The sequence below is a fragment of the Trichoderma aggressivum genome (assembly GCF_033847375.1).
Source record: "Trichoderma aggressivum f. europaeum strain CBS 100526 chromosome Unknown scaffold_007, whole genome shotgun sequence".
NCBI classification, from domain to species: domain Eukaryota; kingdom Fungi; phylum Ascomycota; class Sordariomycetes; order Hypocreales; family Hypocreaceae; genus Trichoderma; species Trichoderma aggressivum.
In genome coordinates, this window is record NW_026946373.1 from 717,170 (window position 1) to 730,306 (window position 13,137).

Here is a 13,137-nt window from a genome sequence, read left to right on the forward strand (position 1 = left end):
AAGATGAATGTTTCAATGAACATTCTTACACCTTATATCTTAGGTGCAATTTACATCCCCACGAATCTCAATATCCATAAATCACAGGTAGCATAGGCATATGGCTATTTACATAACTAGATAACAGAGTAATCAGGAGGCCGATATATTACCGTATAGTATATATAATAAGAGAGGATAAATCGTGGGGATCCGACATAGTTTCTTGGCAAGAGCAGTATGGTTAGGCAGATTCCGCATTTGGGCAATGGTATGATTGAAGCCGACTTCAATTACTCCCTTGTGTCGCCAGTCCAGTATTCCATTGACCCGGCCGAATGCCAATTTCCGCTTGTTTCGACTAATGTATTGCCACTTTAGCTTATACTTTAGCCCATGTCAAGCCTGCTACCATGTAAGCCCTATTTTCATTTCGAATGCCGGCTGGGCTTTGAATGCGGATATCCAGGTGAGTTCCCGGTAGGATCACTTAAATCGGTGCTGATAAATCCTTCGTCTTGAGGCCTATACTAACAGTCTAGTGTAGGATCAAGTACATGTATGTAAGCGCACAAGAACACTAAAGTGCACGTCAGCGCCACATAAGAGGCACGTACATCTCCAATATACATCGTGTCTGCCGACATCACATGTAGGTATTTACTACACGATGAACTTTGTGTGCGGATCATTCCATTCGGGATCCCTACAACATTCAATCGAATACGATGTCTTTATCCGAAAAGTACACGCTGCTGCGAGAGTCTAGTATGCCAACGCCGCCGACACGCCATCAGCAAACTGACAATTGGCATAATAGGTCTCTACGATCGCATGTTTTACTGCTTTCATCGCCTAGGCATCCAATCGAACATCCTTGTCTCAGCAGAATATTCCTCACACGATGGAGCTCTATCGGATGATACCGTTTACGCGGCTCTCGCATCTGTAATAAAGGCGCATCCAGCCCTCTGTGCCGTCGGCGTGAGATTGCCGTCTTCCAGTCCCGGGAAGCATAGCCTCCACCTCGCGTTGCTCCACAAGATTGATCTGCAACGATGTGTGGTGTTTATGGATGGTGATAAAGACACGGGAGTTGGCCCAGCTCTTCTCGAGAATGCGCACAACACGTGGGACTGGACCGACGATGAACCAGACACTCCTTGGTGGAAAGTGCTTGTTGTGGGGAGAAAACACGTCGTGTTTGTGTACCATCATTTCGTTGGTGATGGCATCTCTGGCACAGTGTTCCATCGCGAGTTTCTCGCCGCCATCAACTCCCCATCTCTTGATTCGAAGCCGGTGCCAACACAAGTCACACTCACTTACCCTTCCACCGTTCAATACCCACTTGAGCCTACCGAGCATTCAAATGTGACGCCATCTATTCCTAGACTGCTCTGGAAGATGCTTGTCTGGTATCTGCTTCGCCTCTTCTTTGGTGGGAAGCTTGTCTTTGGTGATCTTCCCCGGCCTCGACCACATGCTCAATCAGTAGTGGCCAAGGCTGTCGACACAGACCGAACAATCACCAGAGTTTCGACTTACCGCATTCCCTCACATAAAATGCGTGCTGTGCTCTCCGCCTGCCGTGCAAACCAGACGACATTCACACCACTCCTGTTTACGATGCTAAATCTCACTCTCGCAGCTGATTTTTATCCTCGAGCGACGTTTGGCGCATCGCGATTTGCCTTTGATCTTCGACCATATCTCCCGGCGGCCGAATTCGGCGACTTGGTTCGCAGCAACGTGATTATGAACGCCGCCGCAGGTTCGGCACATATTCATCATATGGAGCCTTTCCGCAAGGCTGTCGCAACATATAGCGGCCCAAATGAGGAAGCCGGCACGGTTTCTGTGTTTCGCAGTACTGTATGGCAACTGGTCCGAGAACACAAGTCAAAGATGGACAGTGGTATCTATGGGTCTATCCGCGACTGGATGGCGGGCACACTGATAGGAAATACCATTGAGGAATTCATGACCAGCTCTATGCCGAGGATAGGACATTTCACCAGCGATACATACCTGGTATCCAATCTCGGGCCGTTCTCGAGTACTCCAAAGGGCGTTGCGACGACGGGTGATGCAAAAGAAACATGGACCATCGACGATATGCAATTCTCGGCTGCTGCGACGAACGGGAACGTGGGATCTCGCAGTCTTGTGCTAAACATTGCTGGCGTGGCTGGTGGCGACACAGTCATCAATGCATCATATGAAGATGGCATCATGGACAGGGAGATGGTGGACGCAATTCTAGAAAAGGCAATGGAAAAGCTGGACTGGCTTCTGGAGTAGTGTGCGGCATCAGCATATCCAAGTTTGATCGTCTACTGTTTGTGTATCGCCCGAGGGCATCGTGGCCTCTCGTATGTGCAATGCGATATGCCTCTTTGGGATTGTCAGCTGCATTGCGTTGAGAATACGAGCCCTCGCAGATCGTCTCGCCGAGGCCATCACCAAATCATTACAACTTCAAGCTAAATTCACTGCCAGTCTCACATCCTCATCCTTGCACACGCATATCAGCGTCGTCTCGGTAGAAGCCACTGCCTATAGTACCTCTAAGAAGAACTTCTGGGCAATATTGAGAGTTTCCATAAGCTGTTCGTCAATGAGGCAAGCAGAAGCTTAGAAAATGGAACCCGGATGTGAAGAAGAGGGTGAGTAATGCACCGACTGCAAAAGGCTTATGACCCAAATATTCACCCAGTTGGACAACAATTCGAGCGCTTCCGTAGCTCAGTTGGTTAGAGCTTCGTACTAATACTAGAGCCTCGGCTCAAATATTGGTAATGCGAAGGTCGCAGGTTCAAGCCCTGCCGGGAGCAAATGCCCCAGATGCGTTTCGAACATTTCTTTTTTTGCAATTTTTCTGTTTTTTAGTTCTTTTTCGTACTCCGTACGGGGTTATGATTTTGCTTTTGCTACATGAAAAGCATTAGATGTGCCCCCCTGTAAAGAAATGCTGTCAACAGATCTATGCGAGGCTTGTCCCGATCAGGCCCGTGTTCCGTGATGTGCTCAGATGACAGGCTTTTAGTGAGCTTGTCTCGATATCACAGCAGTTGTCCCGCTATACAATGACCACTGCGCCGCTGAACCAAGAATTGTCCGCTAATATTCCTTGTCTGGAGAAAGTGATCGTGATGATTGTAAAAAATCTACAACAAATACGTTCGTTATCATTACAAAAAGCTCGCATTTGAATCCATTAGTTTTCTTTCCCTTGTTCGGGCTATATCTGTGTTTGTTCAATTCTGTGTAACATCATCCCGCCAAGCTTGCGGACGCAACACACACACACAAGACTTACATTCAAGTCTCCAGGGTAAATAGTCGTCAACACTGCAAAACTACATCGCCAGTCTCAATATCCCGCACTCTCACAAAGTAAATGCCCAACAAACACGTTTCACTTGGGCCCTGACAAGCACATGCTCTCTGTTTCATATCCCCTCAATCAAAACTCCCTCCAAAAAAAGGCACCCGCATCAACGAACCTTTGATATGGCCCTTCACACTCTCCTCTTGTGCCACCTCGTCCGACAATGATGGCGTGTCCGCACTAACACCAGCTCGCCTTACCTGCCTCTTCCGCCTCTTGGACAAATGCTGGACACTGTCAGGCAACCGCACTGGAAAAAAAAAAACGTAACATGTAACCGGCGCCGGAAAACGGATTTGCTTTCGTCTTTGCCCAACCGGACATGGAACGTCTGTTAAGGTTAAAGACAGAGCGAACTCCGGTTCTGCAGTGAGGCGAGTTGCAGCAAAAGACCACATCTGCGGCCGTTTTGATTCATCTGCACGAATTTCCCTTTTCAACATCCCTAGAGACGGACGCCTATATCGCAAACATCCTCCAACAATCATGGAAAATGTCTGCCGTGATTGCAGAGCGGCACGATGAACTCCTGCGGGCGAGAGGGGCGTCCTGACATGTACGGTCTGGGAATCCGCCTCGGAATCTATTTCCAGTGGTTTGGCGAGATTCTCGTCGAGTTCTTTGACGACGCAGACGTCTCGGATATACGACTTCTGGGCCTTCTTCTGTCTGGTGCCATTGTTTTGGCGCTGCTTGTCGAGATTGTAAACCACAGCGTCCAAGCAGCCGACATTTACATCATGCTTCAGCTCGCCGGTGGCTCATACATCTTTCTCATACCCATTTACATCTGGAAGACGCTCACATGCTGTGACCGCAAGTGGGATCCGCTGAAGTGGACGAGGGAAATCCATGTGCCGGTCTATAGTGTCTCAACCATGATTGTCCTGGTGATTGTTTCGTCTCTTCAACTCTGGTTCTTTAGCACCTACATGCCGACGAGGGATCACCAATGCCAGTATTATGGATTCTTCTTCACAAAGGTGAAGCTCGACAACGTCGGATTCGTTGTGGTCAATATTATCTTGCAAATCATCGTTATTCTCGTTTGCGTTGGCATTGTCCTGTCGTATACGGGGTTTTGGGAAAAGCAGTTTCGAATACGCAGACACCGACGTCGAAAGAAGCATCGCACAAGACAGTCAGTCAGCCTCCCCTCTCAATGCTCATGTTACTATCCAGTGCTGTATCTGACAAGGAAAGTCTCAGGCCGGAGCAGGATAACCAGGAGCGCATTGCAAGACGGGAGCGTGCCAGACAGGAACAGAAAGATCTCTTGCGCACCATGCGGAGCATATCCAACCTGGTTGTGTACGGACTTCACATCACCGCCATTGAACTGACGATCAAATGGAACCAGTTTGACAATGTCGATGGAGTCAACACCAGTGGACAGACAATTCCGCTGCTGGTTAGCCTCGGCATCCTGATCCGTCTCATTGCGTCTCACTATGCAGTCCAGGGCGACGGCACATCGACGAGTGCCGCTGGGTCTCGTCCTCGACCTGGGGGCTCCGGTGGAGGTGGAACGAATCGCCAAGCTCAGGCTCAAGCTCAAGACTCGACGCCTCAGATGGGAGATTTAGACGAGTTCATAGCTGGCATCACCTTGGACAACGTGAGCGAGTATTTCGCCCATGGCTCTGAGGCTTATTGGTATGCCAGGACGGCGATCCAGAGGCGTGAGGCTGCGGAACAAGCTGCGGCGAGGGAAAGATTGGCGGCAAGGGGAGTCGTTCCTCGACCAGCGCGGATTTACTCGAGAGGCGTGACGATTGTGCAGGAGGTGTAAGAGGACATGGAGAGCAAAGGGTTTAATGCCGAGTATGTAAGATGGGGATGAAGAAGTCGAGGGAGGGAGATTGTCGGATTATGGAATGGCACGTGATTTCAATCCTGTGCAATCAAGATGAATCGGATTAAAAAAATCTAGAGTTCCGTTTGTCTTTTGTCTCTTTTTAATAATTCCTGCTCTATAATAACAGTGCTTTATTACCTGTACCTACTGTAATTTGATATCGTCCCCCAAACCCAGCGTTTCCAGGCCATCAAGGTCGTCTCCATCTGCCAGGCACAAAACAGCCTCTGATTCGACGGTTTAACCCTCCCCAGCTCGCCGCCCCGCAACCTCGCATCGCCCAAAGTAAACAAAATCAGCTAGCCTTGAACCACATTCTGTCCCAAGATCGGACCTGGAATCTTACCATCGTCATCATCATCGCAGCTCTTGCTCTCTTCCTCCATTCAACACCTCAGCCATGGACAAGGAAGCCAGAAAACCGTCTTCCAAGTCCGCCTCGTCCAAAGACAAACGGCCCAAGGACAAGGACAAGGACAAGGCAAAGGACGACTCCAAGGTGCACAAGCTGTCGCTCAAGGGCAGCTCCAGGCTGGTTGCTGAGTTTGTATGTCCGACTCGCGGCCTTGATCTCCCTCGTCAATTGGTGCCGGCGACAGCTTTTCTAACAGCTTCCTCTCTTCTCGTCTCTAGTTCCAATACTCGATACACACAATACTGTACGAATCGCGACCCTCAAGCTACCGAAACTCCTTCTCAGCGTCGAGCGAAACAACTGACCGTGCTTCTCCCATGACAGATTCCAACGAGGCGTCTACCCAGCCGAAGACTTTACAGCGTACGACACCTTCCCAGGACCCCCAACCCACCTGATCGAACAAGAGCATTACCTGCTAACACATGTCTAAACCACAGCGTCAAGAAATATGGCCTCAACATGCTCGGTACCATCACCTCCCTCTTCTCAAGACATCAGCCCTCCAAAATCAAGACACACGGAGACTGACCTCCCGACCTCGTACTCTCTAGTCTCCGCCGATGACCAAGTCAAAGCCTACATCAAGAAAATCATGAGCCAGCTCGACAAATGGATGATTGGCGGCAAAATCTCCAAGCTCGTCATCGTCATCACCGACAAGGACACGGGCGAACACGTCGAGCGCTGGCAATTCGATGTACGACCCCCAAATCTCTTCCAAACCACCACCATCATCCTACAAATCCACACACAATCGAGAACAAAAAAAGGCTAACATTCACCGCTCTCAACCACAAAAAGGTCCAAATCTCAGCTCCACCACCAAAATCCAAATCCAAACCCTCCACAGACCCTTCCACCTCAACCACCGACGAACAAGAACAACAGCAACAACAACATCAACAGCAAGAAAACGCCGCCTCCTCAACAAACACCACCCCCCTCTTCGCCGAAAAAGACAAGCCCGAAGCCGAGATCCAGGCCGAAATCGCCGCCATCTTCCGCCAAATCACCGCCTCCGTCACCTTCCTCCCCCAGCTCAGCGGCGACTGCACCTTCAACGTCCTCGTCTACGCCGACGCCGACAGCGACGTCCCCGTCGAGTGGGGCGACTCTGACGCAAAGGAGATTGAGAACGGCGAGAGGGTCCAGCTCAGGGGCTTCAGCACGGCCAGCCACCGCGTCGATACGCTCGTCAGCTACCGGTTGGGGGACTAGGAACGAATTTGACGAAACTATAATAATAGGTATGGACTGATGAATGGAACGGGATGGCTAGGTTGGGTGAGTGATTGTAAGATTTCACGGTTACGGTTACGAGGCTTGTCCCTTGACTGGCCGTCCGCAACGAGACAATGGGCTTTTTGGTACGGCGTTAGAACTGGAATAAATCGGTGCATCATGTAGCTTCACGGGATTTCCTGGCAGGCTAGGGATACATATGTTGATGAATATTCTCTTGTTGGTATCGATCTCTCTGTGGTATTTCATCTATATCGAATGCATATTGGTAATTCCCTTATCCCCCAGCCCCTCAAACCAGCACCAATGACCAGCCTCATCTCCAAACAGTCTCCAAGCGTTGCCGTGCGAACGAGGCAACGCATCAAACGCCGTCTCTCCGAATGCACCGTCACCTATAAAAAACGTATTGACCCCTTGTTCAAGTTCTCTTGAAAAAGTACACATATGCAAACTTGCGCATTTCCTCAACGTCGTGAGCTTCCACCACCTTTTCATCGTTGAAGAGCACCCACGTGGGCGCCTCCCTGCCTTCCAAGGACTTGCGAACAAAGGCAACGTAGTGGCTGATGAAATCAATTAGTTTAGAGACATATACGAGAAATACGCTCTGAGAGATGTATACTTACCCAGCGTGAATGCTTGTGCCCTTGTGGCACACAATGGACTGCAGCTGGAATCTTGCCGGCAGAGTCGCGCTTCCAGCAGGCTCTTTGGGAGACGTCTCTGCTGCTGCGCCCGAGGGCTCATCCTCCGTGATGCCCTGGTCGTCAGGGTGGTTAAAGAGCCACTCTACAGCTCGCTCGACATCGCCGCCCGTTTCTTTCAGCGCCTTCTTGGCTTGGGGAGCACCGAATCCCATGGCGCCAAGCGTCTCAATCTTTTCAGGGTCAGCGATGCCAGCATCTCCCGACCCAGATCCTAAATCGAGCGGCGCATCAATATCGGCGTCGTCGAGGTGTGCGAATAGCCACTCCATGGCCGCATTTGCATCAGAGTTACCCGTCGCGTGCAGGGCCTTCTCAGCTCGGTTCAGTGGGAAGCCCATGGCCTCAAGCTGCGCAACTGCTGTAGCATCTGCCACAAATGCGGGAGCCTTGTTCTCGGGCTCTTCGGGCAGCAACTCTTCTGACGGCTGGAGTCCCTTGGAGAGGTAGTCGTCCAACAAGAATGGTTCGTCTGGGACAATGACTGGCACATCAATCTTGATAGGGACCCAGTTGACAACGGCCATCTTTCGTGCATTGACGGCCAAAACGCTGGGGAACGTCTTGAAGAGCGACTGCTTGGTGAAGCCTGCCTTGCTGCCGCACGACGAGCATGTCAGCTCGACTTTCTCGGCGCCAGTAAAGTTGTCCAAGCATTCCTTTAGAGTCACGGGCTTGTAGGCGTTGGCCGTCTCGCTACCCTCGCTTGTCTCGAGCTTCTCCAACGGCACGTCGATGAATATGTTGTCCTGTTCGTTGGAGCTGTACCTCACTTTGTGGCATCCGAGACACTGGAGCCGCTGCTCTAGAACGAATCGGAATTCGGCTGTGGGATCCTTTTGGCCGTCGTCGTTGTGTGGTGACCGGCTAATGAGCTTGAAGAGATGCTGGAACAGTTCAAAGGCGTCTTGCTGCCGCATGGTGGAAAACTCCTCGTGGCCTCTACCTATCAGATGCTTGAACATGGCTGGTGCCAATCCTCTCTGGTAGGCAATCTCCGATCCCGATCCTACAGAGGTATCAGGCTCTGAATACCGACCGGACAGCAGGCCGTGAGCAATCTTTCTCAACTGAGTCTCAAGGTCGGCTGCAGGCTCCTGGATGATGGGCAAATCATTGTCAGCACCGTAGTAGCGCTGCTGAAACGAGGGCATGTCGAATAGGCACTGGATGATGCTGGCTAGGTAACAGCTGTTGCCGAGATTCTTCAGTCCAGTGAGGCCGGGTCCAAACACAGGCTTCAGCTCTTGGCCGTCTTCTGTAGTCATGCTGAAGTCCCACTTGAGGTTCTGCTCAATCTGCATCTCCGTCAAGCTCTTCTCCGTCTTTTGGCGCTCGGCTAGGATGATTCCCCAGTGGGCCAGGTGCTCGCCGAGAAGCTCGTCGATGCGCTCATCGTCACACCTATAGCAGTAAATATCGGCAGTCCCCTCCGGTGTAATAGATCCAAGCTTGACAGCCACGCCATGGCCCGATTCAGTGGCATGGCCCAAGGCGTGCGAATTGCCGTCAACGCCACCCATCTGCTTCCGGCCACAGCCGAGGTTTCCACATTCCAGGCAAAGCCAAAGGTTCTCTCTCAGATCGCAACCTGAGCAGTGGCCAAGCTCGCCCTGCTCGATCTTGCGAGATGGATGCTGCTGCATGGTCAAGATGTGCTCGCATGTCGTGAGCTCTTGCTCCCACGCCTTGACCTCTTCCTTTCGGGAAAAGGTGTGCGCCTTGAGAATGCCGTCGACGATGGGGGCCAGCTTCGCATTCGCCGTATCTAGTTCGACTTGACACTCGATACATTTGGCGGCCAGAGCAGTATCGTATCGATCTTCTTCCGTCTCGGCAGCGATGGCAAGCTTGGTCATCTTGGCGGGGGGTTCATCGCGATGGATCGCCTTTCGGGTGCGGCGGATATTGAGAGCAAGCGGGTGGCCCCAGACTGCATTGTGAAGCAGCGAGTGCTCCCGATCACCGGTGCAGCCGCCGTTGAAGCACTGGAGACATACGTCGAGGCCTCCAGCGTTGTCCTAGAAAGAAAGAAAAATAGAACGAGATGGTGAGTTTTCGCGGGGCTGCAGCCTAGAGAGGGGGAGCTGGGCGGCTGTTTAAGCACGTACAATCGAGTCAAAACATTGTGTACAGTCTTCCTTGTACACAGACTGGACGGGAGTCGGCGGTTTGAGCTCTACGAGGACGAAACATGAGCTTTCTTGAGCTTCAAGGCAGCTGGAAGAAGGGCTGCGAAGCGCAAGCTGGCGGGGTAAGGATTTGACGTACCGATGGACTCGAGATGCGGGCACGACATGTCTTTGGGTGGCGGACAAGGAGCGCTGAAGGATCGTGACGAAGAGGTTAGCAGGATGGCGAAGCGAAAGGTAACTGTAGAGGCGGGCGGTTGTCAAGTGGAAGAATCAACGACAAAGTTCTGTTGATGGATGCTGTTTTGGAGTTGCTACAGGCACGCACTAGCTGTAGCACAAGCCGAGGGCGCTATCGATTGCGAGATTAGTGGGTGCCGCAGTGAAGCTTAGTGACTACAGCACCAAGCAGCAGCTGCCAGGCACCCACTGGGTACTATGGAAGGTATCCAGGCTGCCCCTCGATGACGGTATCGGGGCTGGACAGACGGTGGAGGGGCAAAGTTGAAGATTTTGGGTCGCATGATTCAACGGGCGCGCTGAAGGTTTCAACGTCATTTCTTGAATACCTGAAGAGGCCGGCCTTGGTCACTGTTATCAATGATGATAGCGAATACTATCCAGCTGTTATCACTCTGTCATATTGAATAAGTACCTAAGATGCAGCGAGTTATGTACCGGACAGTCTCTTTATAAATGACATCATCCCGTCTTCTCACGTCCCATCCCATCCCATCCAACGTCGATTTGCCCCGGAAGAGACAGATCTGTGTCGGTCAGACTGCGGGGTTGCAGCAAATGCTGGCTGACTGATATTTCCAGAGTGGGATCCAATCCTGTGTGCCGCAAATGTTCCGCTGCCCGCCCAAATGAATCTGCTTGGGTACCCAGTGCCGGATTCGTGACAGTGCCCGACAGATTTGGAACCAATCAACCATTGTATCAGATATCAGACAAAGCATCAACATCCAATGCTCATCTTGTTCAAGCCGTCAACGTCTACTACGGGATCGGCTCGGCGCAACTGGATACCCAAAACCCCGAGCCAACCCCAGCTTGACTTTAGATGAGTACACATCAGTCGCTCTTCCCCGTGCAGACCTCGGAGAATCCAGCAGCCCCTTTGCCTTCCCACAGCGAAATCACGGCATGTACGAGTAAGACGGAGCAGCAAGTTACAGCCCTCGGAGGACGTGTCAAAGTCCGAACCGGCTTGTGAATTTCGCGTCCGTCTGTCGCCTGTCCACGTGACCTACCCCCGTCTCACGTGCATCTTATCAGATTGATTTCCAATCTTTTTGCGGAGCCTTTGCACGCATTTACGTATTTGCGTCGGAATCTGATAGATGACTAACCTTTGCAACAAACATGATTGGCCGCAAGCTCCGACAAGGACCGAGCTCCACAAGTCTGCACAGACGTAATGGCCGAGAGGGGCGACGGCGCTGATTGGCCACTGACGAGGCGCACTTGGCCGAAATCGCCATCCGCACTTCGGGGCTGGATTTGTGCTAGATTTTCTTGGGGATTGATTAAGCAGCTGCTCCTCATCTTTTGGAACCTTCGTCATTTGCCCTTCATTCTCATTCTCACCCTTCCATCATCTCTATCATATCAATCGCCCTCACCTCAATCATCTCAACGCAAATCATCCCGCCGCAGCTCCCTGATCACAGCGCAGTATCGCTCATCATCAGCCGCATCACTTCCGCATCCGAGCCGGTTCTCGATTCTCTTGTTGCAGCTAAACTCCGCGCTCCGCCCCGGTCACCCAAATATCCCAGACACGGCGCCCTGCGAATCCAGATATTCGCCTCTCCTCAACCTAAACCAACCAAATCCCCCCTTCACAACCGTTCAAAATGCTCTCCAGAGGCCTCCGCGTCATCTCACGGCAAGCCATTGCTGCCCCCCTCGTCAGACCAGCCCTCGCTGCCCGACAGCTCGCTCCCGTCGCATCCATCGAGGCCAGGCGATCCTACCACGAAAAGGTGCTGGATCACTATGCGCGGCCGCGAAATGTCGGCTCCATGAACAAGAGCGACGCTGATGTCGGCACCGGCCTTGTTGGCGCTCCTGCTTGTGGCGATGTCATGAAGCTGCAGATCCGAGTCGACCCGGAGACGCAGAAGATCTCCGAGGTCAAGTTCAAGACTTTTGGCTGCGGCTCGGCCATCGCCTCCAGCAGCTATCTGACCGAGCTTGTCCGCGGCATGAGCCTCGACGATGCCGGCAAGGTCAAGAACACTGAGATTGCCAAGGAGCTCTGCCTGCCCCCCGTCAAGCGTATGTATTACCATTGCCATATACTTCTAACTGGGTCTCTGATATGCGATATGTCGTACTGACTCCCATGTCTACAGTGCACTGCTCCATGCTTGCTGAGGATGCCATCAAGTCCGCCATCTCTGACTACTACACCAAGAACCCCTCACGGAAACCCACCGACCTGAGCGGCACCGGCATGAAAATGCCGGCTGCCGAGGCTATCGCCGCCTAAGCGCATCTTCGACATTGGTGAGATTGAAGACGGCGAGAAAAACACAAAAAAAGAAAATGTCTGCTCTCAGTTTCCTACGAGTTTCTTTTTTTCGCCAGCGATGGTATGGGATGAAGATGGAGCAATACATATAACTCAAATTGCATGTGGGAATAGGCCAACACAAAAAAAAAACGAGAAAAGACTCAGATTGAGAGGCTTCTTCCATCGGGATACTATTCTGATTCAACTTCTATTTTTTCCCCATTCACTTTGTTTTTTCCACGGTTAACACGGTATCGGAGATGAATAATGGAGCGTGTCCACTGCTAAAAAATCAAGTAGTGAAGGGGCTGGGCAAAGAACAAAACGATGTATGTACTTTACCTGCGGCTTTTCAACAGCCGCCGAGAGGAATTTACGATGGGCAAGGATGAAACTGTAAAAGTAGAGACGCAAAAAGCTACTCTTGAAAAACATTTGATAACCAACCACTTGACAATATTCGCTGCTTCTTTTTAACCGTGTCTCGTCCTGCTTCATCTCTCTCCTCCGTACAGCTTCACTCATTCTCCCCAAACTCCACCAAACTCACCCATTCACATTCACCGGCGTCTTACTCTTTCTTACTCTTACCCCGGGAATCTTGCGCGCTATTACTGTTCATGGTCCCCAATTCGCCGCAAGCGCCGCACGCGCATAGAACCGGGCCGCCAGCAAGGGCCAAAAAAGGAAGAAAAAGAAGAAGAAAAATCTCGCACTTCTTCCCCGAAAAGTCCGAGCTTGTTGCCGACAGCATTCCGAGTTTGGGATCTGTATCCACACGATTCAAGATGCCGGGATCGAGCCGAAGATGAACATTCGTCCTGTTACCATCTGTTGTGTACAAGTTCTCTCATTCGGGCCGTATAATCAATTTTTTCTTCTC

The 13,137-nt window shown here is 51.5% G+C and overlaps 5 protein-coding genes across 5 annotated transcripts; 4 read left to right on the forward strand and 1 right to left on the reverse strand.

Moving 5' to 3' along the window:
* Positions 1 to 707: 707 nt before the first annotated feature.
* Positions 708 to 2,283, forward strand: Triagg1_2784 (uncharacterized protein; the record flags this gene model as incomplete). The annotated part of the gene is made up of 2 exons (XM_062897003.1): positions 708 to 747; positions 800 to 2,283. 2 exons carry the CDS (start codon positions 708 to 710, stop codon positions 2,281 to 2,283), a joined length of 1,524 nt encoding a protein of 507 aa, XP_062758401.1.
* A 1,611-nt stretch (positions 2,284 to 3,894) lies between these two features.
* Triagg1_2785 (uncharacterized protein) lies at positions 3,895 to 5,165 on the forward strand (the record flags this gene model as incomplete). The annotated part of the gene is made up of 2 exons (XM_062897004.1): positions 3,895 to 4,514; positions 4,577 to 5,165. The coding sequence occupies 2 exons, from the start codon at positions 3,895 to 3,897 to the stop codon at positions 5,163 to 5,165; spliced, it is 1,209 nt and encodes a 402-aa protein (XP_062758402.1).
* A 466-nt stretch (positions 5,166 to 5,631) lies between these two features.
* Positions 5,632 to 6,867, forward strand: Triagg1_2786 (uncharacterized protein; the record flags this gene model as incomplete). The annotated part of the gene is made up of 4 exons (XM_062897005.1): positions 5,632 to 5,778; positions 5,865 to 6,009; positions 6,087 to 6,346; positions 6,451 to 6,867. The coding sequence occupies 4 exons, from the start codon at positions 5,632 to 5,634 to the stop codon at positions 6,865 to 6,867; spliced, it is 969 nt and encodes a 322-aa protein (XP_062758403.1).
* Positions 6,868 to 7,312: 445 nt separating this feature from the next.
* On the reverse strand, positions 7,313 to 10,254 carry Triagg1_2787 (uncharacterized protein; the record flags this gene model as incomplete). The annotated part of the gene is made up of 5 exons (XM_062897006.1): positions 7,313 to 7,457; positions 7,521 to 9,619; positions 9,710 to 9,971; positions 10,059 to 10,126; positions 10,168 to 10,254. The coding sequence occupies 5 exons, from the start codon at positions 10,252 to 10,254 to the stop codon at positions 7,313 to 7,315; spliced, it is 2,661 nt and encodes an 886-aa protein (XP_062758404.1).
* Positions 10,255 to 11,592: 1,338 nt separating this feature from the next.
* Positions 11,593 to 12,230, forward strand: Triagg1_2788 (uncharacterized protein; the record flags this gene model as incomplete). Its single annotated transcript, XM_062897007.1, has 2 exons — positions 11,593 to 12,016; positions 12,094 to 12,230. The coding sequence occupies 2 exons, from the start codon at positions 11,593 to 11,595 to the stop codon at positions 12,228 to 12,230; spliced, it is 561 nt and encodes a 186-aa protein (XP_062758405.1).
* Between the last annotated feature and the right edge of the window lie 907 nt (positions 12,231 to 13,137).